The 27,270-nt window shown below is 34.3% G+C and overlaps 1 protein-coding gene across 1 annotated transcript in view; it reads right to left on the bottom strand.

Annotated features, from left to right (window-relative positions):
- LOC105510749 (syntaxin-binding protein 5-like) overlaps positions 1-27,270 on the bottom strand; it is a 314,922-nt gene that overhangs the window by 107,338 nt on the left and 180,314 nt on the right. The window contains exon 7 of the mRNA XM_011940656.1: positions 23,125-23,188. Within this exon, the coding sequence (XP_011796046.1) occupies positions 23,125-23,188 (64 nt within the window). The remainder of the gene's footprint in view (positions 1-23,124; positions 23,189-27,270) is intronic.

Genomic DNA, 27,270 nt, shown 5'->3' with positions numbered 1-27,270 from the left:
TTCCATTTTCTTAAACAAGTCTTTTAGGTTTTTCCTTAGTGAAGATTCGATGTTGATGAATTGTTGCAAATTTTGTTTGTTGAAAATAATTTGATGACATGTTTCAAATTATATTTTTGTAGAGTATAGAATTCTCCCAGTGGAAGGACTGATCTGATTATCAAAACTGGAAATATAATGGATGCTAAATGTTATTCAAAGACTTTTTCATCATCAATAAAGATAATCATTTTTTCTTAGACCTATTAGCAATATAAATTATATTGATGGATTTTGTAATAGTATCTATCCTTGCATCCCTGGGGTAAAACACTACTTGTCATAATGAATTACTTTTTAATGTGCTGGTGGGTTTCTGTCTCCTAATATTTTATTTAAGGTTTTTCCATTAATGTTTTATTTTATTGTAGTAAGAACACTGAACATGAGATCTACCCTATTAACAAATTTATAAATATATAGTACATTACTGTTGGCTCTAGATACAATGTTACACAGCAGATTTCTAAAGTTTATACACCAATCAAGCTTGCTTGACTGAAACTTTAAGTTCATTGATTAGTGTCTCTGCATTTCAACCTCTCCCAGCCCATCAGCCACCATTACACTCTTTGATTCTATATATATGAGTATTTTAGATACCTGATATAAGTTGAATAGTGAAGAATTTTTTTTCTATGACTGGTCATTTCACTTCACATAATATCCTTCAGGTTCATCCATGTTGTCACATATTATAAAATTTCCTTATTTATTAAGGCTGAAAAGTATCCCATTGTAGAAATACTATGTGTATTATAGGTATATGAGGGGATACTCTCCATCCCTAATAAGGGCTGGGTAACCACATGTTGTTTATTCATCTGCCAATGGCCATTTAGGCCATTTCCACATATTGGCTATTGCCAAAAGTATTATGATTTATTTCTCTTTGAGATCTTGATTTCAATTCTTTTGTATAAATATCCAGAAGTGGGATTTCTGTATTATACAGGTAGTTCTATTTTTAATTTCTTGAGGAACCTCCACAGTTTTCCACAGTAGCTGAACCATTTTGCAGTCCCACCATACAAGTGTTCCAATATCATCACATCCTTGTCAAAAGGTGTCATTTGGTTTAAAATATATATACATCCATCCTAATATCTATTCTTGGTTTTGATTTGCATTTCTCTAATGATTAGTAACATTAAGCACTTTTCCATATACCTGATCTTAGGCATTCTTTGTGTGTGTGGTTACCTTAGGACTTACATAAAAGCTAATGCTCTATTTTAAGCTGATAACACCTTAAGTTCAATACTATACCAAAACTCCATACTTAAACTTCTCTTCCCCGACACATACTTTATAGTACAGACATTGGAGAAATGTCTATTTAAGACCTAAGCCCATTTTAAAATCGGGTTATCAGATTTTTTTTTTTTTTTTTTTTACTATTGAGTTGTATGAGTTTATTATGTATTTTGCAGATTAATCCTTTACAGATATATGCCTTGCAAAATTTTTCTCCTATCCTCTACACTGTGTTTTCACACTGTTGATTGTTTCTTTTGCTATGCAGAAGCTTTTTAGTTTGACATTGTCCTACATGTTTATTTTTGTTTTCATTGTAGTTACTTTCAGTGTCATGTTTATAGAGCCATGACATTGTCAAAACCAGTGTCATGAAGCTTTTCTTCTATGTTTTTTCTACATATTTCAGAGTTTAAGGTCTTCTGTTTATTTCAGAGTTTACGGTCTTATGTTTAAGTCTTTAATCCATTTTGAATTGATGTTTTCAGTATGATGTATGAAAAAGGTCTAATTACATTCTTTTACATGTGGATATCCAGTTTTCTCAATACTATTTGTTTAAAATATTATCCTTTCCACACTGTGTATTCTTGGCACCCTTGTCAAAGATCAGTTGACCACATATGTGTGGATTATTTTGGGGCTCTCTATTCTGTTCCATTGGTCTATATGTCTGTTTTTATGCTATTGTCATACATATTAATTATTGTAGCCTGGTAATGTAGCTTAAAATCAGAAAGTGTTATTATTATGTGTTGAACCATCCTTGCACTTCAGAGATAAATCCCACTTGATCATCATGCATGATTATTTTAATGTGCTCTTGGATTCAGTTTGCCAGTATTTTGTTGAGGATTTTTGCATGTATTTCATCATGAATATTCACCTGTAGTTTTATTTTCTTGTGGTATATTTGACTAGTTTTGGTGTCAGGGTAATACTGATGATAATGTTTTCCCCTCTTCAGGTTTTTTTTTTTTTTTTTAATTTGAGGATCGATGTTAATTCTTCAAATTTTTGGTAGAATTCACTAGTGAAGCCATCCTGAGCTTTTCTTCATTAAAAGGTTTTTCATTACTGATTCAATCTCTATCTAGTTCTTAGACTTTCTATTTCTTCATGGTTTGTCTTGGCAGGTTTTATGTTTCTAAAACTTTACTCAGTCCTTCTAGATTATACAGTTTGTTGGTATATAACTGTTCTTATTAGTCTCTTATGATCCTTATTTCTGTGGCATCAGTTGTAAATCTCTCCTTTCATTTCTAATTTTATTTATTTGAGTTTTAAATATTTTTTACTTAGTGTAGCTGAGTTTGTCAATTTTGTTCATCTTTTCAAATAATAACTGTTTCATTGATTTTCTTTTTTATCTTTTTCATTTATTTCTGCTCTAATCTTTATTTTCTTATTTCTTCTATATTTGTGCTTAGTTTGCTCTTCCTTTTCTAGTTCCTTGAGGTAAAGTTGTATGTTTGTAGGTCTTTCTTATTTTTTAATGTAAGCATTTATTGCTAGAACTTCCCTCTTACTACTGCTTTTTCTGCATCCCATAATTTTTGGTAGAGTGTGTTTTCATTTTTGTTTGTCTCAAGGCATTTTCTAATTTCTTTTTTGATTTCTTATTGAGGCAATGGTTGTTTAGGGATGTATTGCTTAATTTCTATATATTTGTACATTTTGGAGTTTTTTTCCACTATTGATTTCTAGTTTTATCACATTGTGGTCAGAAAGGATACTTGGTATCATTTCAATCTTCTTAAATGTATTAAGGCTTGTTTCATGGCCTAACATGTTAACTATTCTGGAGAATATTACATTTGTGCTTGAGAAAAATGTATATCTTAATCCTGTTGGGTGGAAAGTTCTGTATATATGTTAAGTCCATTTGGTCTATGGTGTTATTGAAGCCCTCTGATTCCTTTTAATATATCTGGATAATCTGTCTATTATTGAAAGCAGAGTACTGAAGCCTCTTACTGTGATTGTATTGCTCTCTATTTCTCCCTTCAGTTCTGACAATATTTGCCTTATATATTTACCTGCTCTGATATCAGATGTGTATATATTTATAATCATTATTTTCTTCTTGGTGGATAGACCTTTTCATTGTCCTTCTTCGTCTCATGATATTTTTTGACTTGGTCTATGATGTCTCCTATAATAATAGCCATCCCTCCTCACTTTTGTTTACTATTTGCATAAATTATCATTTGCATGAAACATCTTTTTCAGTCTTTATATATCCTTAAATGGAAAGGGAGTTTACTGTAGTCAGCATATGGTTGGGTCTTGTTTTTTATTTTTTATTTTTCTAAATCAATTCAGATACTTTGTGTCTTTTGACTGGGGAGATCAATTCATTAAAATTTAAAATAATTATCGACAGGGAATGAGTTGCCATTTCATTAGTTGTTTTCTGTTTGCCTTATAATTCTTTTGTCTGTCTTTTCCTCTCTTGCTGTCTTCCTTTATGTTTTTTTATTGATATGCTTTGATATCTTTTTATTTTGTGTAACTTCTCAGGCATTCTTTGTGTATGTGGTTACCTTAGGACTTACATAAAATCTAATGCTCTATTTTAAGCTGATAATACCTTAAGTTCAATAGCATACCAAATCTCTACACGTAAACTTATCTTCCCCTGACACATACTTTATAGTATTGTTGTCACAATTTTCATCTACTTATATTGTATATCTTCTAACATAATTTTCAGTTATAGCTATTTTTAATAGTTGTGTCCTTTGAATTACTTTACTGCAATTACTTTTGCACCATCCTAATAGAATTAAGTGATGTACCCATCATCATTATGCTACAGTATTCTGAATTTGTTTGTATATTTACCCTTATCAATAAGTTTTACACTTTTTTTTTTTGAGACAGAGTTTCACTCTTGTTGCCCAAGCTGGTGTGCAATGGCACGATCTCAGTTCACTGCAACCTCTGCCTCCAGGGTTGAAGCAATTCTCCTGCCTCAGCCTCCCAAGTAGCTGGGATTACAGGCATGGGCCACCATGCCCAGCTAATTTTGTATTTTTAGTAGAGATGGGGTTTCTCCATGTTGGTCAGGCTAGTCTTGAACTCCCAACCTCAAGTGATCTGCCCGGCTTGGCCTCCCAAAGTGCTGGGATTACAGGCGTGAGCTACCATGCCTGGCCTAAGTTTCACACTTCCTTCTGCTATTGCATTGCTGTTTAACATCCTTTTCTTTCAATTTCGGTATTTTTTCAGTCTTTAAAAAATTTATCTCTTTTATATTGACAGATAACATTGTATGTTTTTATCACATATAACACAGTATTTTGAAATATATATACATTGTGGAATGGTTAAACTTGTTATAGTTAACAAAAACATTACCTCATATAGTTATCATTTTGTGATAAGATCACATAACATCTACTCTCTACATTTTTCAACAGTATAATATATAATTAATTATAATCACCTTGTAATACATTAGAGCTCTTAAAATTTATTCCTGCTACATAACTGTAATTATGTTATCCTTTGACCAACATGTCCTCATCCATTCCTCCTCATTAACCACCTCAGCTGCTGGTAAGTACCTTTCCTCTCTCTACTTCATTGTAATCGATTTTTAAAAATTTCACATATGAGTGAGATGATATGGAATTTGTCTTTCTGTTTCTGGCTTATTTCCCTTAACGTAGTGTCCTCCAGATTCATCCATGTTGTCTCAAATGAGAAGATTTTATTATTTTATATGGCTAAATAGCATTCCATTGTGAATATATATCATATTTTCTTTATCTATTTATCCAATGATGGATAATTACATTGATTCCATATCTTGGCCATTGTGAATAATGTGATGAACATGGGAATGCAGATATCTCTTGGATATATTGACCGCAATTCATTTAGTTATATACTCAGTAGTTGTATTGCTGGATCATATGGTAGTTCTATTTTTAATTTGAGCAATCTCCATACTATTTTCTAAAATGGTTGTACTAATTTTCATTACCTTCTCTTCATATCTTCACCAGTACTTATTATCTTTTGTCTTTTTGATAATGGCAGTTCTAAATGGGGTGAGGTGATAGCTCACTGTGGTTTTGATTTGCATTTCCCTGATGATGAGTGATGCTGAGCATTTCACCATATACTCATTGGCCATTTATAATATGTCTTCTTTTGAAAAATGTCTATTTAAATATTTTGTCCATTTTTCAATTGGGTTGTTTGGTTTTTTATGGTGAGTTGTTTGAGTCCCTTATATTCTTGAATGTATGGTTGACAAGTATTTTCTCTCATTCTGTAGGTGGTCTTTTTTTCCAAAGTCTTTTATTGTCACTTTCAGCATAAGTGATGGTTTGTTTAAAATACTTTGAAGTCTGCTTGTAGTAATAACTGTTCTGCTACTAAGTACGGTTTCCTTTGCATTGTCCTCCCTCTTCAAGTTTCATAAATTTGAGAATTAATCCTGACTGGCTGCAATAGAATATGTACCATTTTCTTTTGAGCCTAATTGATGGTGATGAGGTTAATGTTCTCATTGCCTTTGAATTATCATTTTGATTCAGAACTTGGAATAAAAATAGAATTTATATCCTCCAGGTAAGTAAATATTTATTATATCTGTTCTTATAGTGTGATTGTTAAGAGCATTGACTCTGCGATACAGTCTAGGTTTGAACACTAATTCTGATAATTACCAGCAACATGATCTTGGGTAAGTTAATTCATATTCTGCCATAATTGTTTCATGTGAAATAGTACCCCTCTCATAGGGATTTTTAAAATTCAACATGTGTCATTGTTTTTCTTTTTAGTTGACATATAAAAATTGTACATGTTTATGAGAGTTTTTTTACATTTAAACAATGTGTAATGACCAAATCACAATAATTAGCATATCCATCACCTTGAATATTCATCATTTATTTGTGTTATGAACATTCAAAATCTTCTTTTTGAACTTTTATAAACATACACTAAATAATTTTTAATCATATTCAACCTATAGCGCTACAGAATGCTAAAACTCATTCCTTCCACATAGCTGTAATTTTGTATCCATTAACCAACTTCTCCCTTTCTTCCCCTTGCCATCTACTGTTCCTAATTTCTAATAACCACAATACTACTTTAATTCTACAAGCTCAATTTTTGTTTAGCCCTCCAGTATGAGTAAGAACACATTTATTTTTCTATAACTAACATTTCACTTGTAGATTGTCTTTCCACTCTGTTGTTTCCTTTGCTATGCAAACATTTTGTGTTTGATATAATCCCATTTGTCTACTTCAATTTTGTTGCCTGTGCTCTTGAGTTCTTATTCCAGAAACTCCTTGCCCATACCCATGTCATGAAGCATTTCCCCTGTGTTTTCTTCGAGTAGGTTCATAGAAGTTTGAGGAATTACACTTAATTATTTAATCTATTTCAATTTTTTAATACAGTGAGAAATGAGTGTCTCATGTCATTCTTCCACATGTGCATATACAGTTTTCCCAATATTATTTATTAAGGATACTTTCCTTTCTTTATTGCATGTTTTTGGCACATTCAAAAATCAATTGGCTGTAAATGTGTGGATTTTTATGTTGGGCTCTCTAATATGTTCCATCAGCTTATGTGTCTGTTTTTATGCCAGCACCATGCTGTTTTGGTTACTATAGCATTGTGGTGTACTTTGAAGTCAGGTAATGTGATGCCTCCAGCTATGTTCTTTTTGGTCAAGACTGCTTTGGTTACTTAGAGTCTCTTATAGTTCTTTACAAACTTTGTGATGTTTTTTCTATTTCTGTGAAGAATGGTATTGGTATTTTGATAGAAAGTGTATTGAATCTATAGATCACATTGAGTGGTAAATATACTATATTAATCCTCCTAATCCATGAATATGGGATAGCTTCCATTTATGTGTCTTCTTCAACCTCTCTTATCAATGTTTTATAATTTCCATTGTAGACACCTTTCAGCTCCTTAGTTAAATTTATTTCCAGTTTTTTTAATGGATATGGTAAATAGAATTGTTTATTTCTTTCACAGATAATTTACTATTAGCATATACATATACTACTAACTTTTGAATGTTGGTTTTATAACCTGCAACCTAACTCATTTATAAATTCTAAAAGTCTTTTAGTGGAGTATTTAGGGATTTCTATGTATAAAATCACGTCATCAGCAAAAAGGGACAACTTAACTTCCTCCTATCAAATTTGGATGCCTTATATTTCTTTCACTTGCCTAGTTGCTCTGGTTAGGACTTCCAGTCCTAACTATGTTGTATAGGACTGGCAAGAGTGGACATCCTTACCTTGTTCCGGATGTCAGAAAAAAAGTTTTTAACTTTTTTCCATTCAGTATGATGTTAGTTGTAGGTCTGTCAATTGTGGCCCTTATTGTGATGAGGTACAATCCTTCTATCTAATTTACTGAAAATTTTAATCATAAAGGAATGTTGATTTTTGTCATATGCCTTTTCTCCATGTATTAAAATGACCATATGGTTTCTGTCCTTCATTCTGTTAATATGATGTATTATGTTTATTGATTCGAATATGTTGAACCATCTTTGTATTCCTGCAATAAATCTCACTTGGTCATAATGAATGATCTTTTTAATGTGCTGTTGAATTCAGTTGAGTATTTTGTTAAACATTTTCCATCTATGTTCATCAGGAATATTTGCCTGTAGTTTTCTTTTTTATTGTGTCCTTACCTCATTTTGGTATCCAGGTATTTATCTATTTCTTCTAGGCTTTCCAATCTGTTAGCATAAAATTGTTCATAACAGTCTGCCAATCCTTTGTATTTCTGTGGTATCAGATGTAACTTTTTTCATCTCTGATTTTATTTATTTGGTCTTCATTCTTTTTTCTTAGTCTAGCTAAAAGTTTGCCAATTTTGTTTATATTTTCAAAAAAACCAACACTTTTTTATTCTTTTCAACTTTTATTTTAGGTTTAAAGGGTATGTGTGCAGGTTTGGTACGTACATGGGGAAATTGCATGTTATAGGGGTTTGGTGTACAAATAGTTTTGTCACCCAGGTAATTAGCATAATACTTGATACGTAGTTTTTCAATCTTCACCCTCCTCCCACCTTCCACCCTAAAACAGGTACCAGTGTCTACTGTTCCCTTCTTTGTGTCTGTGTGTACACAATGTTTAGCTCCCACTTATAAGGAGCACATGGAGTATTTGGTTTTCTGTTTCTGTGTTAATTCGGTTAGGATAATGGCCTCCAGCTTCCTCCATGTGCTGCAAAGGCCATGACCTCATTTTTTAAAATAGCTGTGTAGTATTCCATGGTGTATATGTAGCACATTTTCTTCATCCAGTCCACCACTGATGGGCAGTTAGGCTGATTCCGTGTCTTTGCTATTGTGAATAGTACTGCAATGAACATACACATGCATGTGTCTTTATGGTAGAATAATTTATATTTTTTGGCTATATACCCAGCAATGAGACTGCTGGATCAAATGGTAGCTCTGCTTTCAGTTCTTTGGAAAACCTCTAGATTGCCTTCCACAATGGCTTAACTAATTTACATTCCCACCAGCAGTGTACCAGTGTTCCTTATTCTCTCCAACCCTGCTGGCATCTGTTGTTTAATAAAAATTGTAGTAATAGCCATTCTCACTGGTGTGAGATGGTATCTTATCGTGGTTTTGATTTGGATCTCCCTAATGATTAGTGATATTAAGCACTGCAACTAAGGTTTATTCAGGTCTCAAGGCTGCTACAGTAGGCAAGAAGTGATGTGGGTTGGGTCCTGAGTCTGCTTTGCTGGGGTCCATGGGTTCCTAATTGATACCAGGGCAGGTCTAGAGGCTCCGCCTGTGCATATCAGTCCAGTGTCAGGAGCTGTGGTGTGGAGGGATGTGCCAGATGTTGAGTTTTACTGTGCTGGGCACTATACTGGGTTCTACAGCAAAACTCTATGCTTATACTTCCTTTCCTTCACCAAGTGAATGATTTCTCTCTGTGTGCTGTGCTGCCTGGTGTTGGAAAAAGGGAGGCATGAGTTATCCTTCAGCTGCTGAACTTATACCCAAAGTCCACTGCTACTAAGATGAGCATGGCACCAGGCCATGCCTAAGGCCCGCAGCAGCTATAACCTGCCTGCCACTGAGGTTTATTCAGGGCCTAAGGGCACTGTAGTTGGCCAGTGGTGATGCAGGCCAGAATCCAAGTTCGTTCCACCACAGCCACGGGTTTCTGTCTGGCACCTGGACATGCTAAGGCCTTCAGTAGCTATAGCCTGCCTGCCACTGAGGATTACTGGGAGCTTAAGGCCACTGTAGTTAACCAGTGGTAATGCAGACTGGAACTTGAGCCTATTGCATGCTGTTGTGGATTTTCATGACACCAGGGTGGTCTAGAGCAGGGCTCTCCAAACCCTGGCCACAGTACCAGTCTGTGGCCTGTTAGGAACAAGACCACACAGCAGGAGATGAATAGCAGATGAGCAAATGAAGAGTCATCTGTATTTACAGCTGATCTCTGTCACTGGCATTACCACCAGAGCTCCACCTCCTGTCAGATCAGCTGCAGTATTAGATTTTCATAGGAGTGCGAACCCTATTGTAAAGTACACATGCAAGGGATCTAGGTTGCATGCTCCTTATGAGAATCTAATTCCTGATGATCTGTCACTAATCTAATTCCTGATAAGCCATCACCCCCAGATGGGACTGTATAGTTGCAGGAAAACAAGCTTAGCACTCCCACTGATTCTACATTATGGTGAGTTGTATGGGGTGACTCTCACTGAAGAGTCTTACTTCACCATTGCTATGGTTTGAATGTCTCCTCAAGAACTCATACTGAGAGGCGGGTGGATCACGAGGTCAGGAGATCGAGATCATCCTGCCTAACATGGTGAAACCCCATCTCTACTAAAAATACAAAAAAAATAGCTGAGTGTGGTGGCGGGTGCCTATAGTTCCAGCCACTCAGGAGGCTGAGGCAGGAGAATGGCGTGAATCCAGGAGGCAGAGCTTGCAGTGAGCCAAGATTACGCCACTGCACTCCAGCCTGGGCAACAGAGCAAGACTCTGTCTCAAAAAAAAAAAAAAAAAGAACTCATATTGAAATTTAATCTCCAATGCAGCAGTATTGACAAGTGGGGCCTGTAAGAGGTAACTCAATCATGAAAGATCTGCCCTAATGAATGAATTAATGGGTTAATGAATTAATGAAGCATCATGGGAGGGGAACTAGTGGCTGTGTAAGAGAAGAAAGACCTGAGCTAGAATATTAGCACACTCTGCTCCCTCACCTTGTGATGCCCTGCAGCCTCTCAGGACACCACAGAGTCCTATCAGCAAGAAAGTTCTCACCAATGCCTTCCCTAGACCTCAGACTTCCCAGCATTCATAAATGTAATAAATAAATTCATTTTCTTTATGAATTTCTCAGTTTTAAGCATTCTATTACAATCAACAGAAAATGGACTAAGAAAGCTGATATAGTTTGGCTCTGTGTCCCCACCCAAATCTCATCTCAAATTGTAATCACCATGTGTCAAGGGTGGGAACTGGTGGGAGGCGACTGGATCATGGGGTCAGTAATTCCTTGCTGTTCTCTTGATAATGTGGGAGTTCTCATGAGATCTGATGGTTTTAAAGTGTGGCATTTCCCCTTTGCTCGCTTTCTCACCTGTTGCCATGTAAGACATGCCTTGCTTCCTCTTTGCCTTGTGCCATGATTGTAAGTTTCCTAAGGCCTCCCCAGCCATGTGGAACTGTGAGTCAACTAAACCTCTTTTGTTTATAAATTATCCAGTCTCAGATAGTGTCTTTCTAGCAGTGTGAGAATGGACTAATACAACAGCCATCTTGCTTCCGTTTTGTTTTTGAAGAACTCTTTAGCATTTCTTGCGAGTCAGATCTAGTGGTGGTAAACTTCCTCAGCTTTTGATTGTCTGGGAAAGGTTTTATCTCTCTTACATTTTTGAAGGACAGTTTTGCTACGTATACTATTCTTGATGGACAGTATTTTTTTTCTTTTAGCCTGTGAATATATTATACCACTCCTTTCTGTTCTGCAATATTTCTGCTGAAAACTCTGTGGATAATCTTATAAAGATTCCCTTGCATGTGACAATCCACTTTTTCTTGCTGCTTTTAAAATCCGTTCTTTGTCCTTGACTTCTGACAATCTGATAATAACATATCTGAATGTAGATTTCTTTGGGTTCATTTTATTTGGTGTCCTTTGGGCTTCCTGGGTTTGGATATCTACTTCATTCTCCAGATATGGGAGGCTTTCAATCATTAAATCTTTTTTCTTTTTCATAAAATCAGGGTCTTGCCATGTTGTCCAGGCTGGTCTCAAACTCTTGGACTCAAGCAATCCTCTCACATCAGCCTCTCAAAGTGCTGGGCATACAGGCATAGGCGACCATGCCTAGCTCTCATCATTTGTGTAAATAAGCCTTCTGGTCCTTGATATGCTGCTTCTCATTACGGATCTTCTATAATACACATAGTGGCCCACTTTAATTATACCCCATAAGTCCCATAAGTCTTCTTCCCTGTTCTTCATTCTTTTTTCCTTTTGCTGACTGAATTATTTCTAGTTACCTGTCTTTGGGTTCACTGATCCTTTCTTCTACTTTATGTAGTCTGCTGTTGACCCCTCTAGTGATTTTTTTTTTTCAGTTCTATTATTGTGTTCTTCAGCTCCATGCCTTCTGTTTAGTATTTTTAAATATTTTTTCTTTGCTGAAAATTCTAGTTTTGTTCATGAATTGCATTCTTGATCTCAGAGAGTCTCTTTATGAGAGTTATTTTAATTCTCTATCAGGTAAGTCATATAAACCTATTTCATTATGGTTGGTTTCCATTATCTTATTCTTTGTTTAAACATTTTTTGCCTGATTCTTCATTTCCCTTGACTCTCTATGTTGCTTTCTGCACATTAGACAAAGCAGGCATCTCTCTCAGTCTTCCTGAAATGTCCTCATAGAGAAGTTCCCCACCAATTGGCCTAGACACAGATTCTGAGGACTTCTATCTACTCTTTCCTTTCCCATGGAGATACAGGCATCTGTGGTCTTTATCTTCTCACTCTGTGCTGACTCCAATGGGGTAGCTATGGCATCTACCAGCTCAAGCCACCACTTTGGTTCTCCCCAGGCAGCTAGATGTTCCAGACCTATCAGAGCTTCAGGACTGGTAAGATTTGTGCTAGTTTTTTTGGCACCTCCAAAGAAGCTGGGGCACTGGATGCACAGATCCACTCTTTTCAACCTAAGGGGTAAGCTGAGAGTGGGTATTTTTCATCTGTCCTCCGTGCTGAGCAGCAGGGCACGGAGGGTCAAAAGTGCTTATCCGCGCAATTTGCTGCCTCCGTTCTTGTCTAGGCAGCTAAGCTATTTCAGAGTTATCAGTGCTCCAAGACTGGCAAGACAGAAGTCAATTCTCTGGGGAGCCCCTTTGGAAAAATTGAGGTACTGAACATATGAACAAAGTTCTTAACTCTCTTGGGCGAAGCTGCAACCCAGGAAATCTCTCCTTGATCATATGGCACTGCACCAGGAGCAAGGTTTCTGCTAAGAAGGTGTCCTGAATCTCCTCACTGGTATTAATGAATCTGGTTTCATATTCTCCTGGGGTTCAGAAACTTTTCAATTACTTTGTCATTTCTCACAAAGGGAATTTATGTGTGAATTGTAGCTGAGTCTGTGTGTTTGTGAGAATGAAAGCCCTTCCTATTCTGCCACTTTGCTGATGTCACTCCTTTTCTATTGATATTAATATATCCAATAAATCCAGTTTTCCTTTTATGCAACTTTTATTAGGTTTAGTTATTACTCTTATAATTGTTCCATAAAAACAATTTGAATTTTTTTATTTTTTGAAACTATACTCAGAACAGGGGTTGGTACACTTTTTCTGTACTAGGCCAAATAGTAAATATTTTAGGCTCTGCAGACTACACAATCTCCAATAAAGCTTTATTTAAAATAATAACAGGCAGGCCATATTTGTCCCACTGGCCATAGTTTGGCAATCCCTTTTTAAGAACAGTCTATATAGCATTGGTATTATCTAATATTTGAAAAATTAGTAAAATTTCATTATAAAGTCATCTGTGCCTTGTACTTTTGGGTAGGAGTACTAATTTAATAACTTTCTCATTTTCTTAAATTTCTGTCTTCATATCACTGTTAACAATTTTCCTTTGGAATTACCCATTTTACCTAGGCTTTTATATCTACTTGCTTAGAGCTGTGTAAAATAATTTAACTCGAAAGTTTTAAAATGTCCTTAGTTTCAGTATGATTTTCTCTTGTTTCATGTATTATTCTGTGTAACTTTGTTTTCCCCCTATTTTTCTTGATTAGGTTGAATGTTGGTTTGCATATTTTGTTTATGTTCTATTCAAAGAACTAGCATGTTGATTAATTTATAACATAACTTAAAATCAGAACTAAATGAAGTTCTGCTCTTATCTCTTTATGTCTGTTATGCTTCCTTTTGCTTTGTTTTCTTGATCTTTTTTCTAGCTTTCCGTGTTTCATATTAGATTTATGTATTTTAATTTATAATTCTACTGATATATGATTTAAAGGCTACAAACTCTTTTTGATAATTATTTTCATTATATTCCATAGATTCTGATATATATATCACAATTTTTGATGTTTATATGTTCACCTATTTTTATTTGTATTTTCTACTTGATCTAATAATTGTTTAATGAAGAGTTTTAACATTTTCAAGTGGAAGAAAATTTTTCTGAATTTTAAGGTATTGTGTCATTATTCACATGAAATGCATAATACAGTATACCGCTATTGACTCTGCCCATACTGATGATTTTCTTTACCAGTGTCATTCAGAGTTAGCCCTTAGTAGAGATGTAATTGAGCAGCAGTCTGTAACCAGCTAATGCCAACCAATCCTCTGACTTGTCTATGAGGCAGGCATAACTTCTTTCCTCCTCTGTCAATTGGTTTTAGGTGTTTCCCGCCAATCCCATGAGATTATATAAGTAAGTTGAGAGGGAGGCATTTTTGCAACAGATGGAATTCTGGGGTCCATGTACATCTAATTCACTAATAACTTTTGAAAGCTCAAGGCTAATATCCTAAATATACCATGTCTCCCACCCAATTTTATGACTCAGTGAATATAAGATGTAACTCATGAGGGACAGCACAGGTTACATAGTCATTCGGTGTTCCATGGTTCAATCTCTACAAGGGCCCAGGAGCATGTCAGGAGTTGCTCTGAAAATGGATAGTAACTGCTATGACTTCTCTAGAGGGCTTTCCAATAGAACATTTTATCCACCAGATGCATTAAGCTCTATCAGATCTATAAAATCATGCATCCCAAGTGGTAGAGTAGCTTGCAAAGCATCTTTGACTTAGGAGACAAACACTACCAGCTTTTTCTCTAGGGTTTCACTCAAAACTGGCAGACTTTTGGGTGATATAAAAATTAGTTGGTTCAGTAATTTCAAGGACATTATAAACAATTATTCAAATCCAAAAGCCCCATCAAGTGATGTGATATTTTCTTAGGAGAAGTAAAATTGCTTATGCTTTAATTTAGAGGAGATGCTCTGTATGCCCCAGACACTAAGACTCAAAATCTTCATATCTGGTATGAAAAGAGCCAGGCCCCTGGATCTTTGTGCTATTTTCTCCCCACCCACTGAAACATGAATCTTATGAGTTATAAAGGTACTCGCCAGGTCTGCTCACCAGATCCAGTTAGCATTACATAGGCAAAAAGTGAACTAGTATACTCTCTAAAGAATGTCCAGACAATCAAGATTCCTGAGGATTATATTAAGACCGAGAGCAGGAAAAATAAAATAGTCCTGGAGAAAGATTCCGAATTTATACTGCGGTCCTTTCTTTCATTTTCCTCTGTTGATGAATATGGGGTCCATCCCACATCCATGTGAAAAAAAGATTTCACTAGATATATAACTGCATATTAGGTACCATAGGTTGTGTTGATCTACACCCACGAAAATATCAACAGCTAAGCAGCTGTGATTGGGACTGTCAGCTGGTTATTTTTATAGTGATGTACTATTACCAACCTCAATCGATTTTGTTTTTTTGCAAAACCTACACAATGGAACTCAACAATAATGTATTGGTGACCACTACCATTACATCATTCAAGTCTAATTGTGCTAATCTCTGCAATTCCTTCAGAGATGCTGTATTGCTTCTCATTACAATATTGGCAGAGGAAGACAGTTTCAGGAGATTCCATTTTCCTTTCCTACTATGTGCCTCTATAGTGTAAGCAAACCAATATGGGTATTATTCCAGATACTAAGAATATCTATCCAAATTATACATTTGGATAAAATAACTGGGTATGTCTGCCTACCCACTAAATCTACTGTGAGATTAGACTGGGCTAGAACTCCATCTATCAACTAGTTATTTAATTCCATATGTCTAGCCTCCAACTGGAGGACCATAATTGCTTTTTTTAATTTCCCAGTATTAATGTCTGCTCTGACCCTATATCTAACAGTCCTGAAAACTAAACAGTTATTCCTGCAAATGATCACAGATGCTTCTATAATTACTATATGTACTTATTATAGCATTTCAGGATTCTTTTTCAGGGACAACTAGCTCCTTTTTTAATCAATAGATTCTGAATCTGCAAACTGACTTATATTTGAAAACCTGATGAGATACTGTGATTTTCCATTTTGATGGTGATTGTCAAAAATTAAACTGCTCTTAATTTTTTTCTGATCACGCAAGGCAAACAACATCCCAGTCAACTTCCCACCTTATTTTGCTCCTAGAAACGTCATGATATATTAGCCATTACCATAGACTCCTGCATTGCCACTCCAGCCTTGCTGCTTATTATGGTAATTAAGCCCATATTGCCAGATGGTTAAATTTTGCAACCTGGCCTCTACAATCCATGAATATTACGGAACCTGGCTCTCTTCCATCTACTCCTGCTGTCAATCAACAAGGGCCTTAAAAATGACAACTACTACCAAGCTTCTCAAATATGTTAATATTTGCCTTTCTAGGGCATTTCTTATTAGGTTAAGTGAAGACAGTCTCCTCAGAAGCCTCCAAGGGAACACAGTCAAAAGGTGAGTTGCCAGAACAAACATAATACATTCATTTTAACATTATCATCCCCATGATACCTTCTTTAATACTATACCAAAAGACTCTGACATCTCTATTTACTATATGCCTTTTTTTTTAGTCTAGGCTTCAAGGGGCCATCCCAGCAAATTACTACTAGGACCATATCCAAGTGTCCCTGCCAAAGCACTAAATCCAAAATCATAAGTGCCCCCATAAAAATAAATTCTCCTCTATGCAGCCCCCAAGTTCAAGTCCTTAAAAACCACTCTAAACACATTTCATTGGTGAATGACCATATTAGTCATATCCTCAATTCCTTTGGTAGGTATTCTAATTCTTTCAAGTATAGTTTATTTATTCCTGGAGGAAGATTTATGCATCTGTGTTAGGCTGTGCTGAGATCTGAGATCTGATTCTGGTTGTTTGCCTGGATGTAATGATATTGGAGGTGGTCTTGTGGGGAAAAACATCATCATACAAGGAAATTATTTTAGGTGAAGTCATTACACAGTCACCCAGAAAAGGGAAACTGCTCTCCTTCAGAAATGGTGAAAGAGATACTTCTGCTGACCAGAAGGGTTTGAGGAAATTGGGGGTTGCTGGGGTTTGCAATATTCTCAGGCTTATCTACACAAATTTCTCCATTCCAGGTTAATGGTTGAATAGTGCCCTCAAAAATTCAAGTGCACCCAGAACCTCAGAATGTGACTTTATTTGGAAATAAAATCTTCACAGATATAATTAGTTAAGGATTTCAAGAAGAAATCATTCTGGATTTAGGGTAGGCCCTAAATCCCATCCTAGGCCCACCCTAAATCCAATGACTGCTGTTGTTATAAAAAAGAGGAGAAGACATAGAGAAGACCATGTGAAAATGGAAAATGAAGTCAGAGATTGGTGTTATACTGCCACAAGTCAAGGAACATCAGGAGCCACCTAAGCTGGAAAAGGCAAGGAAGAGTTCTCCCCTAGAGTCTTCAGAGGGAGCATGGCCTGACTGATACCTTAGTTTTAGACTTCTGCTTGTTGGAACTAGGAAAAAATAAGCTTATTTATTTTAAGTCACCCACTTTGTGGTAATATGTTATTGCAGCCATAGGAAACTAATATACAAAGGTCATACTCTTTCCTTATCAGGGCTCTGACTTTAACAAATGGTACCTATCAAAGTTATGTATTTGGTCTCCTTATAAGCAGCTCCTGGGCCTATTTTTAGCACAGTCTTCCCTAGAGCTACATAAGGTAAGAGTTCCTTTAAATCTACCTTAGAGGACTTCTGGGATTTGGTAAATCAGTAATTAAGTGTTCTGAGATGATGCAGGAATAAAGGACTTCCAAAGACACCCACACTCTCATCCTTGGAATCTGTCAATATGTTCCTTACATAACAACAACAACAAAAAAGACTTTATAAAAGTGAAGAACGTTTCCCGGTTGTGGTGAGAAAGAGACACAACTGTGGAAGAAGAGTCAGAGAGATACTATGTTGTTGGATTTGAAGATAGACAAAGGGGCTACAAGCCAAGGAATGTATGCAGCCTCTGAAAAAGGCAAGAAATCAGATTATCTTCTAGAATTACTAAAAAGGAATGCAACCCTGCTGATACTTTTATTTTTGTCCAGTGAGACCTGTGTTGAACTTCTGGCCTACAGAACTGAAAGATAATAAATTGTTTTGTTTTTAAGCTATTGAATTTATGATAATTTCTTTTGGCAATGGGAAACTAATACAAGTGCCCTCCAAGGAAGTTATTTTACTTCATCATCATTATGTAATTATCATTACCCCATATCAATTAAACACCATGACTCCTTGATCTCCCTTTGTCTTATCTTTCTAGCAGAGAAAGATTAGTCCCTACTCACAGAAGAACATTTTTAAAGTAACTGTGATGTCACTGCATGGAAGAGTTTAATTCACTTCACCTGGCACCTTCAACAGGTTTGCTGATTTTAGACAGGAGACAACCTAACTTCAAAAGTCCAATACTGAGGGTTTACAAACTAGAACAGGAGTCAGCAAACTTTTTATGTAAAGGCCAGATAGTGAACATTTTAGGCTTTGCAGGCCCAACTGCTCAGCTTTACTCTTATAGCAAGAAAGCAGCCACAGACATATGTTAATGAATGAGCCATGGCTGTGTTCAATAAAACATTTTGAGAAAACAGGCAGCATGCCAGATTTGGTTCATAGCTATAGTTTCCAGTCCCTTATCTAGAATAATTGTAGTAACTGTTATCTTAACAAGGATTGTGTACAAAAAATCCTGAGGCAGGGTTTAGTCCTAGTATTAAGGGAGGAGTGCAATGTCAGGGTTGTAATAATAAAAGAAAGATGATTCATTATCACACTAATCACTATTTCATGGGGAGAAGTGGAAGCGACATCACCGGTCATTTAACAGGTGTACTAGCATGGTCTTGCAAGAAATCTCCAAAAGTTTATGTGAGAAAACTATGACTCAAATTAGTCAAATAATAAGGAGGAAGAGAGGAAGAATTTATTACTTGTCTCTTGTCTAACATTGGTCAAGATTTTCTCCATGGAGGTTAACATCCCCTCTCTTCAGAATTGTATCATTTGACCCCTTTGGCATGTGTTAGGGAAGCCAGATTGAATGCCTTATGTTGTAGCACACCTTCTGAATCCAGAATTAATGAAAGTAGCCAGAGACCTGGGAATAGCTCGTCAACTTCAGGAAGCAATACTGCATGAAGTCAATTAATTCTGCCAAACCTGAAGTGAAGCAAGCAGCCCTTGTTTGGGAGACAAGAGAAGCTGAGAGAATTCAAGCAGATTCACTCAATACTGTATCAAATCAATACAAGCATCTCTCAGCTCAAGAGTACCCTTTTGTATTTGATAGACCAATGTACAGTTTCTTTATAAATGATATATTGGGGGAAAGATGGCCTACTTTCTGATTCTATGATATTATCTTGATTTTTTCTTTTCTTTTTTTTAGATGGAGTCTTGCTCTGTTGCTCTGGCTGGAATGCAGTGGCACAATCTCAGCTCACTACAACCTCTGCCTCCTGGGTTCAAGCAATCTCCTGCCTCAGCTTCCCAAGTACCTGGGACTACAGGCGCATGTCACCATGCCCGGCTAATTTTTTGTGTGTTTTTGGGAGAGACAGGGTTTCACCATGTTGGTCAGGCTGGTCTTGAACTCCTGACCTCAGGTGATCCACCCACCTCAGCCTCCCAAAGTGCTGGGATTACAGGTGTGAGCCACAGCGCCCAACCATATTATCTTGATTTTGTAGGAATCTTAACTTTAGCAGTTTGTTCCTTCTTGAACTTCACCAATCAGCTTTCAAGGGAAGCTTTCCCCTTCCAAGTTGAATTTATCCCAGAAATACAAATATGTTTAAAGTCAGAAAATCTATTAACATAATTCAACAAATTAACAAATTAAGAAATAATAATCTTGATACGTGTAGAAAGCATTCAATAAAATTTGACACCATTCATAATTTTAAACTCTTAGAATATTGGAAATAGGTGGAATGTTTTTAACTTCATAAAAGCAATCAAAGATCTGCAACAACCATTTTACTTAATGCCGAAATCGTGGAGGCATTTCTTTTGAAGCTGGAAACAAAAGACAGTTCCCACTAAAACCATTTTTACTCAACACTGTACTGAGGTCCTAGTCAACAAAACAAAAAAGATATGTATACCCATAAATATTAGAAAGGAAGAAAATTTGTCTATATTTGCTGTTTTTATACATAGAATATTCCAGAGAATCTAAGGACAGCTATTAAAAACAAAACATTCAATGATGCAGCTGAATACAAAATATTAAAAAATCAACAATATTTGATAATCTAAAGATAATCAATTATGAAACTTATTTTAAGAAGATTAAGTCACAAGTCACAAGAGCAGTAAACTCTATAAGGTACTTATTATCTAATTAAGCTAGCAGAAGATATAAAAGACTTCTACAAAAAAAACTTATAGTTATATAGCAAAACAAATTAAAGCCAAAGTAAACACATCATATTTATAAACGGAACACTCATATCTTAAACATGTAAATTTTCTCTAAGTTATACATTCAAATTTCAAACAAAATCCCAGTTGAGACTCACACTGAGGTTGATAAGCTGATTCCAAAATTCATATACTGGAATAATGAGTCAGAAATAGCCAAGATAATATAGAAAAAGAAAAGAGACCAGCTTACCAGATATCAAGACATTTTGTAAGTTATTATAGTTAATAAAGTATGTCATTAGTACAATAGTAGATAAATAATTCAGCAAAAGGGAAAGCCCAGAAGACCCACCCAAATATGGGAACTTGATATATGAGTGAGATATATAAATCAATGGAAAATAGATTGACTATACAATAAATGAATTATTTACATGTGCAAATAAAACTCTACTATATCAAACCATCATAAAATAAATTACATGAAGATGAAAACCTAACTGCAAAATGCAAGATCTTAAAACCAATAGAAAAAAATAAAATTGTATTTTCTCTCTGAAGGGAAATATTTACTGAATAAGAAACGAAAAGCAAGAATCACATGAAAAGAATGATAAAACTGAATATATTAAAATAAAAAAAGACTTCTGTGACAGAAGATTATTGATGGAAAAACTGATATACAAGAAGTAAAGTGATTTATTCAAGATTATATGCTAATAAATACTAGAGCCACAACTCAAACCTATGGTTTTCTGATGCCAATATTCATTTATTTTGCAGTCCTTTTAATTTGTAATTAAACAATTGCCACATTATATTCTTTCATAAAAATTTGAACAACACAAAGAAAATAAGAATATCTTTGACCATTTTCCCCAATTCCAATCTCTAGTCTCCTCCCAGATTTGTCTATATTCTTTCAGGCTTTTTTTTCTTAGGCATTTGAATATATAAGTACAAATATAAAGGCAATGTTCAAGTGGTTTTATACCTTACTGGTCTGCAACTTTTCTTTTAAAAAAATGTGTCTTAAAGAAATTTCCATATCAACACAGCATTCCACAGTATGAATATATCAGCATTCATTTATTTAATATTCTATTAAGAGACATTTAGACTATTTTAATAGTTTGCACCATTAGTCACATAAACAGTATAGATATCAGAATGATATTTTCTAGGTCATAATAAATTCTAAAAATGAATACATGTTTTAAATGTTGATAATGCTTAATTGGTCATCCTGGTATATATACATATATTTAGATGGCTATTTCCCAGTGCTTTTTCCATTCTCTGATATTTTTAAATTAATATTTTTAGTGTTTAACATTTTGTCAGTCTGATGTTGACAAATTGTATATTGTACTTCCCTAATTACTAGTGAGGCTTTTTCCTCCTCACTGCCAAATCCTTCTCTCTAGAAGTAAGAGGCAACAACATCAACTCTTAAAATCATGTTTTTTAGTAGACTTATTTTCATGTCTGAATATGTTTATATTGCTATTTTCTGATTTAGTCATTACATATTATATACTGATTTCTTACTACAAGATGAGGATTTCATACAAGTTCTTTATATATTTTACATGTTCATTATTTGTGACATGTAGGAAATATTACCTCCCACTTTGTTGCCTCTTATGATAGTCTTGTTATAGTATATGCCCTAAAGTTTTTAGATTTTGCTCAAGAGTGCCCCTACTCCACAGTAACTAACAACCCTATCCTACAAGCGTCTTTGAATACTTTCTGAGTTGTGATTTTAATGCTTATTAAATATTGGTTCTTTATGTATATATGAGGCAGAGGTCTTACTATTCTTTTCAAAGTGAAGAACCAATTGTCCAACACAATTTATTCAATAGTTAATTATGTCCTCAGATATCTTCTTTAAAATATATAACATTTTCCCAAATATCTGAACCATTTGGGGATGTATCTATTTAGATACATTGGTCTTCTTGTGTACCCCTGTACCAATATAACACTGTATTTTTTTTTCAAAAATGTCTTGGCTATTTGTATACATTTTCTTTTCTTAATAAATTTTAAAATCACCTTTTGAATTCTTAAAAAATAAACTCTGATGGCACCTGATTGGAATTACATTCTACTTGTGGATCAATTTGAAGGGATCCAGTGTTATTCCATGGGTGGGTGGACTTGCCTTTCAGGTTTGATTTTTGATAGGCTAATTCAGCTTCTATCCTTTAAAAATAAAGAACCAAACCTATATACTAATTTATTAATATTAGTTAATTTATATTAAAATATCTAATTTTCATGTTTTCTACTGTTTCGTCACCATCAAAGGCAAATTATGAAATAATCAAAATGAATAAGAATTACTTCTGTAATCTGATAACATTTTATATATTAGTACATGTTAATGAAATCAAGATTGGCTAATTTATGTTATTTAATATTGGTCATTTTTCATTACCAAACTGAGTAACAAAGGCAAATTTTATTCACATTATTAAATTCAAGCATAGAGTATTTGAAAATTAAAGTTGTTCTACATGTTATCGTCCTCAAAATGCCAGAATTAAATACCGATTTTATCTCTCAGTAAAGCTAAAGACTTAATTTCGGACCATCAGTAGCATGAATCATTCATTCATTCATTCATTTACTCATTCATTGAGTCAACACATTTTCATTTTAAATAATATAAAATGCTATCAACTGGTCTAGATATTAGATATAAAATAATAGTAAGAAACACCTTTTTTCAAGAATGAGGAAAATAAAAGTAATAATAAAGATATCATAATACTCACTTTCCCTTCATCTCTTGGGCTATCACTTAAATGTACAACTGGACCCGGATGAGTCTTGGTGGATCTGTCAAATCAATTCAAAACAGTAATTAAAAACCAAACATTAAAATACCTTACCACTAGAGACTGAAACAAAGAAATTAAGATTACACTGGAATAAAATCCCAGCATTCTAGGGTTAAGCTCAGATTCACTTAAGTTTTTGATTTACTTCACCAATACTAACTGCATATCTATTTACTAACTGCAAACTACTTATTTATGTTTTTTTAAAAATCAGGTTAAAACACAAAGAGCCACATAACAATGAGGTTCTTTATTATTTGAAATGTTTGTTGTCAGATAAGCGCCTCTGAATTTTTTTAATTGAATTTTTCTTTATATAGATAAAAGAATATACAGCTACAAAGATAAGTGTAAACCTGTCTCAATTAAATTGCAAAGTACATACCTGATTTAAGATTTCCTTTTACAAGAAATCTCCTCTGATTATTTTCCCCTGAAGTACAATGGCACCTTTGATTTAAAAATAAATCTACTCTAGTGATAACCCTCTTACAGAAAAATGACAAATTGGAGTGAAACCTAGTTCATTGGTTATACCACACTCATCAGGTTATTTAGTATAATAAATTACAGATAATTATGAGTCTAACAGAATATTGTTAAAAGACCTGGGCGTTCTATCAATCTGACTTTAAATTTATTCTACTCTCATATCTGGCATGTTTCTTTTATAATTCCTAGTTTAACTTACATCACTTTGAAAATGATTATGTCATGATTAAATATGATATGACCTGATACAACAAGGGTTTTATTATTGCTCCACTTTCCACAGCTTTTCTCCATGATCTAACAGTGCCAAATTACTCTTATTATGATTGTATTAACATAGTTTCAGTTTCTTTCTTAAGCACACATGAAAATGATCAAAGATTCTATACAAAACAATGAAGATTTAAATCTTAGAAACTATTTGGAATCAGAGAAAAGTGAAAAATTAATTCTAGGACCTCCTGATACTGACTCCTCAGAGTGACAAAGGGGAATAAACACAGATTCACTGGATATTGATGAATTTTGTCAGTGGATTCATCCTAAATATTTTCATCTAAAAGTGGAAATATTGGCACTGACCTTACTGAATAATTGTGCAGATTAGAAGATACATATAACATCTAATACTATGGCAAAACATAGTATGCATTCAATAAATAGTATGTATTATGATTGATGTGATAATTGGAAATCAGAGTTACTATTTGCATTTTAGAATATATGCAGGAAGAAAAGAAATTAAACAGGGCTTCACAAAAAGTTTACAGAGCTTTCTTTAATTATTTCCACATTTATATGTAACATATCATTTATACATAAATGCAGTGTTCTATAAAGATATAAATTCCTCTGATAAGGGTTAATGTCTTTAAATTATCCTCCAGGAACTCATAATTGCCAACAAACCATAACCTCTCTGTCTCTTGGTTTGACTGCACTAACACTTACCAAAGTGTACTCTATGATAAGGTAGCGTTCCATATTTTAAAAGTTTGGGAAACCCTGAATTAAACAAAATTAAATATTTTTTCCCCTACAGAATTTCTTAGAGCCTGTACTATGCAAATGAACATTGTAAATCTTCGGTACTTTACAAAATTATTAGTCCACTGAATTCTTTTTCATTGATCATATTAATGAAATCACAGAAATTTGTTTTAGGAAACACTACTTGGATCACATGCAACACTCTTATGTTTAGATCCTGAAACCATAAAATATTCTAGTTCTGAAAATAATCTAACATTAAACTTCTGTTATTTGTAGTTACTTTTTCAGACTCTAGAAGAAACATTATTTATTATCTTAAACAAACGTAGAAGACATCAAAAATGAAGAAGAAAAAGCATTCACATTATTTCACTGCGTAGAGGTAATGCCTATTAACATTTTGGGATATTTCTTCTGGCTTGTTCCCTAACATTAAACTTCCAAAACCCACAAAGCACTCCTGGCAAAACTTATGGTCATGAGAAACTGACCTAAAAATAAAAAAGCATCTGTGGACGCTGGATTCTGAAAATTACAAAAAAATTACTTTAGATAGAATTATCAATGAATTATTGTCATGTACTAGCCACCTAAAAAATTGTGCACTAATTCTTCTAGGTATCCCTATTTAGTTATCTTTCTCCCATTCACTAAAGTAGCCTTCTTGATATTAGTTTCCATTATGAACTTTTCATTATCTTCCCATATCTTAAATATTGATATTCTATGGTATCCTGTCCTACACTGCCATGCATTCCCATATAATATATGGCCACAAATTCAAAATCCTACAGGAATGAGGCAGGTATTGCAAACGAGTTAGATAGATTGAATAAGAACTGTACCAACCTGCATAGCACATTACCCACCTACATAAGGAAAGTTACTATTCATTTGCAGTTAATTATTGCCATACAGGAATGCTAGACTAGGATTGTTTCACCAAAAAGTCCAAATTTTTATCTCCATTCTACCAACTTTTAAATATTAGAAAATTATAATTCAGAGCATATTAAAATACTCTGATGGCCAAAACAAAACATATCTATGAGTCATAATTAGTTCAATGGCTATTAGTTTGCTAACTTTTCTCTACATACTCTTCATGCACAATTTCATCTTTTCATCTGGTTTTCACAACCCTGTAAATTCTATCTCTCATTACCTTCAGATCCATATATCCTGCCTCTTACCATTCTTTTATACCAACTCCACTTAAAAGTCTTATAAACACATATAATTCAATGGACCTAAAATTGAACTTATTATTTTACTCTCAACCTACTCAATCTCTTGCACTTTCACTAAATGGCACCATTATACACCGTTGCTCAAGGCAAACACTGGGAAGTCATCCTTAAATTTTCCCTATTATTATTACCTCTTTTAAATATTTCATTAATGTGTTGGTTTATCTCCACTCCTACAACCACCAACATAATTTTTACCAAGAACACAGTCTTCCTTTCTCTCCAATTATTTCTCCATACCTGCATTCAGGGTAGTACTCCTAAAATATAGATTTGATTGAGATCTGCTTACAACTCTCAAAATCTAGCTCCCTACTAGTCTTAAAGTCTGAACTTCTCAAATTGGCTTACAAGACCTTTCATGTTATAAAACCTGATTACCTTCCAGCTTTATCTCTTACTATCCTATCCCCCAGCCATTCCAACAAACTAAAAACTGCAGTACTTAAAATTTCTGGGCATAGAACAGAAAATTATCTTATATTCCATCCTTTAAATATTCTGTTCCTTCCGCCTGGAATGTCCTTGCCCCTGGTATTTTACTCATCTTACTGAAACTCACCCCTTGGATCTCAGTGTAGATGTAGCATTCTTCACAAATACCACTTTGAGATCCCATGTCTATATTATAATAGAGGTCCTTCTTACGAAATTGCCATATTATATTACCAATATATTGTAATTGCCTTTTTATTTAACTTTGCCTTCATTAAACTGGAAGTCCCAGCAGGATAGAAATTATGTCTTCTCTGTTCATAGTTGTTTCTAGTATCTATCATATAATAGAGCTCAATAAACATGCTTGAATGATGCTTGAAAGATGTTAAACATGAGTCTTTTACTTTCATGATTTGACTATAAATTTCACCCTCAAATCTTAATCATATGTGGAAAAAAGCTTACATTTTTAAAAAAATGTTAGGGTTGCCCTACAGAAATAGCTGTTTCTATGCTATCACCTGGAATATATTTTCCCATATAAACATTTTTTAATGGTAGTTTAGTTCTATACTGCTATTTTATAAGGTATTCTTCAAATACCACTATTTAAATGAAAAATTTGTCCCAGGTTCCAAATAACCAATATATACATTTTGGAAACACAACTATTCATACTCTTGGGAATTGCCTCTGATTACAATTAGAATAATTCATTAAAATTGAAACAAGCTGAAAAATAAACATTAAATGAAAAATATTTCAATAAGGACTTAAAATAGAAACAATCTCATTTTTTAAAGATAATTCTTTCCTGATTTGGCTCTCTGCTTGTCTGTTACTGGTGTATAAGAATGCTTGTGATTTTTGCACATTAATTTTGTATCCTGAGACTTTGCTGAAGTTG

The sequence above is a fragment of the Colobus angolensis genome, unplaced genomic scaffold (assembly GCF_000951035.1).
Source record: "Colobus angolensis palliatus isolate OR3802 unplaced genomic scaffold, Cang.pa_1.0 Scaffold190, whole genome shotgun sequence".
Taxonomy (NCBI): domain Eukaryota; kingdom Metazoa; phylum Chordata; class Mammalia; order Primates; family Cercopithecidae; genus Colobus; species Colobus angolensis.
This window is presented reverse-complemented; position numbering and strand designations above follow the sequence as displayed.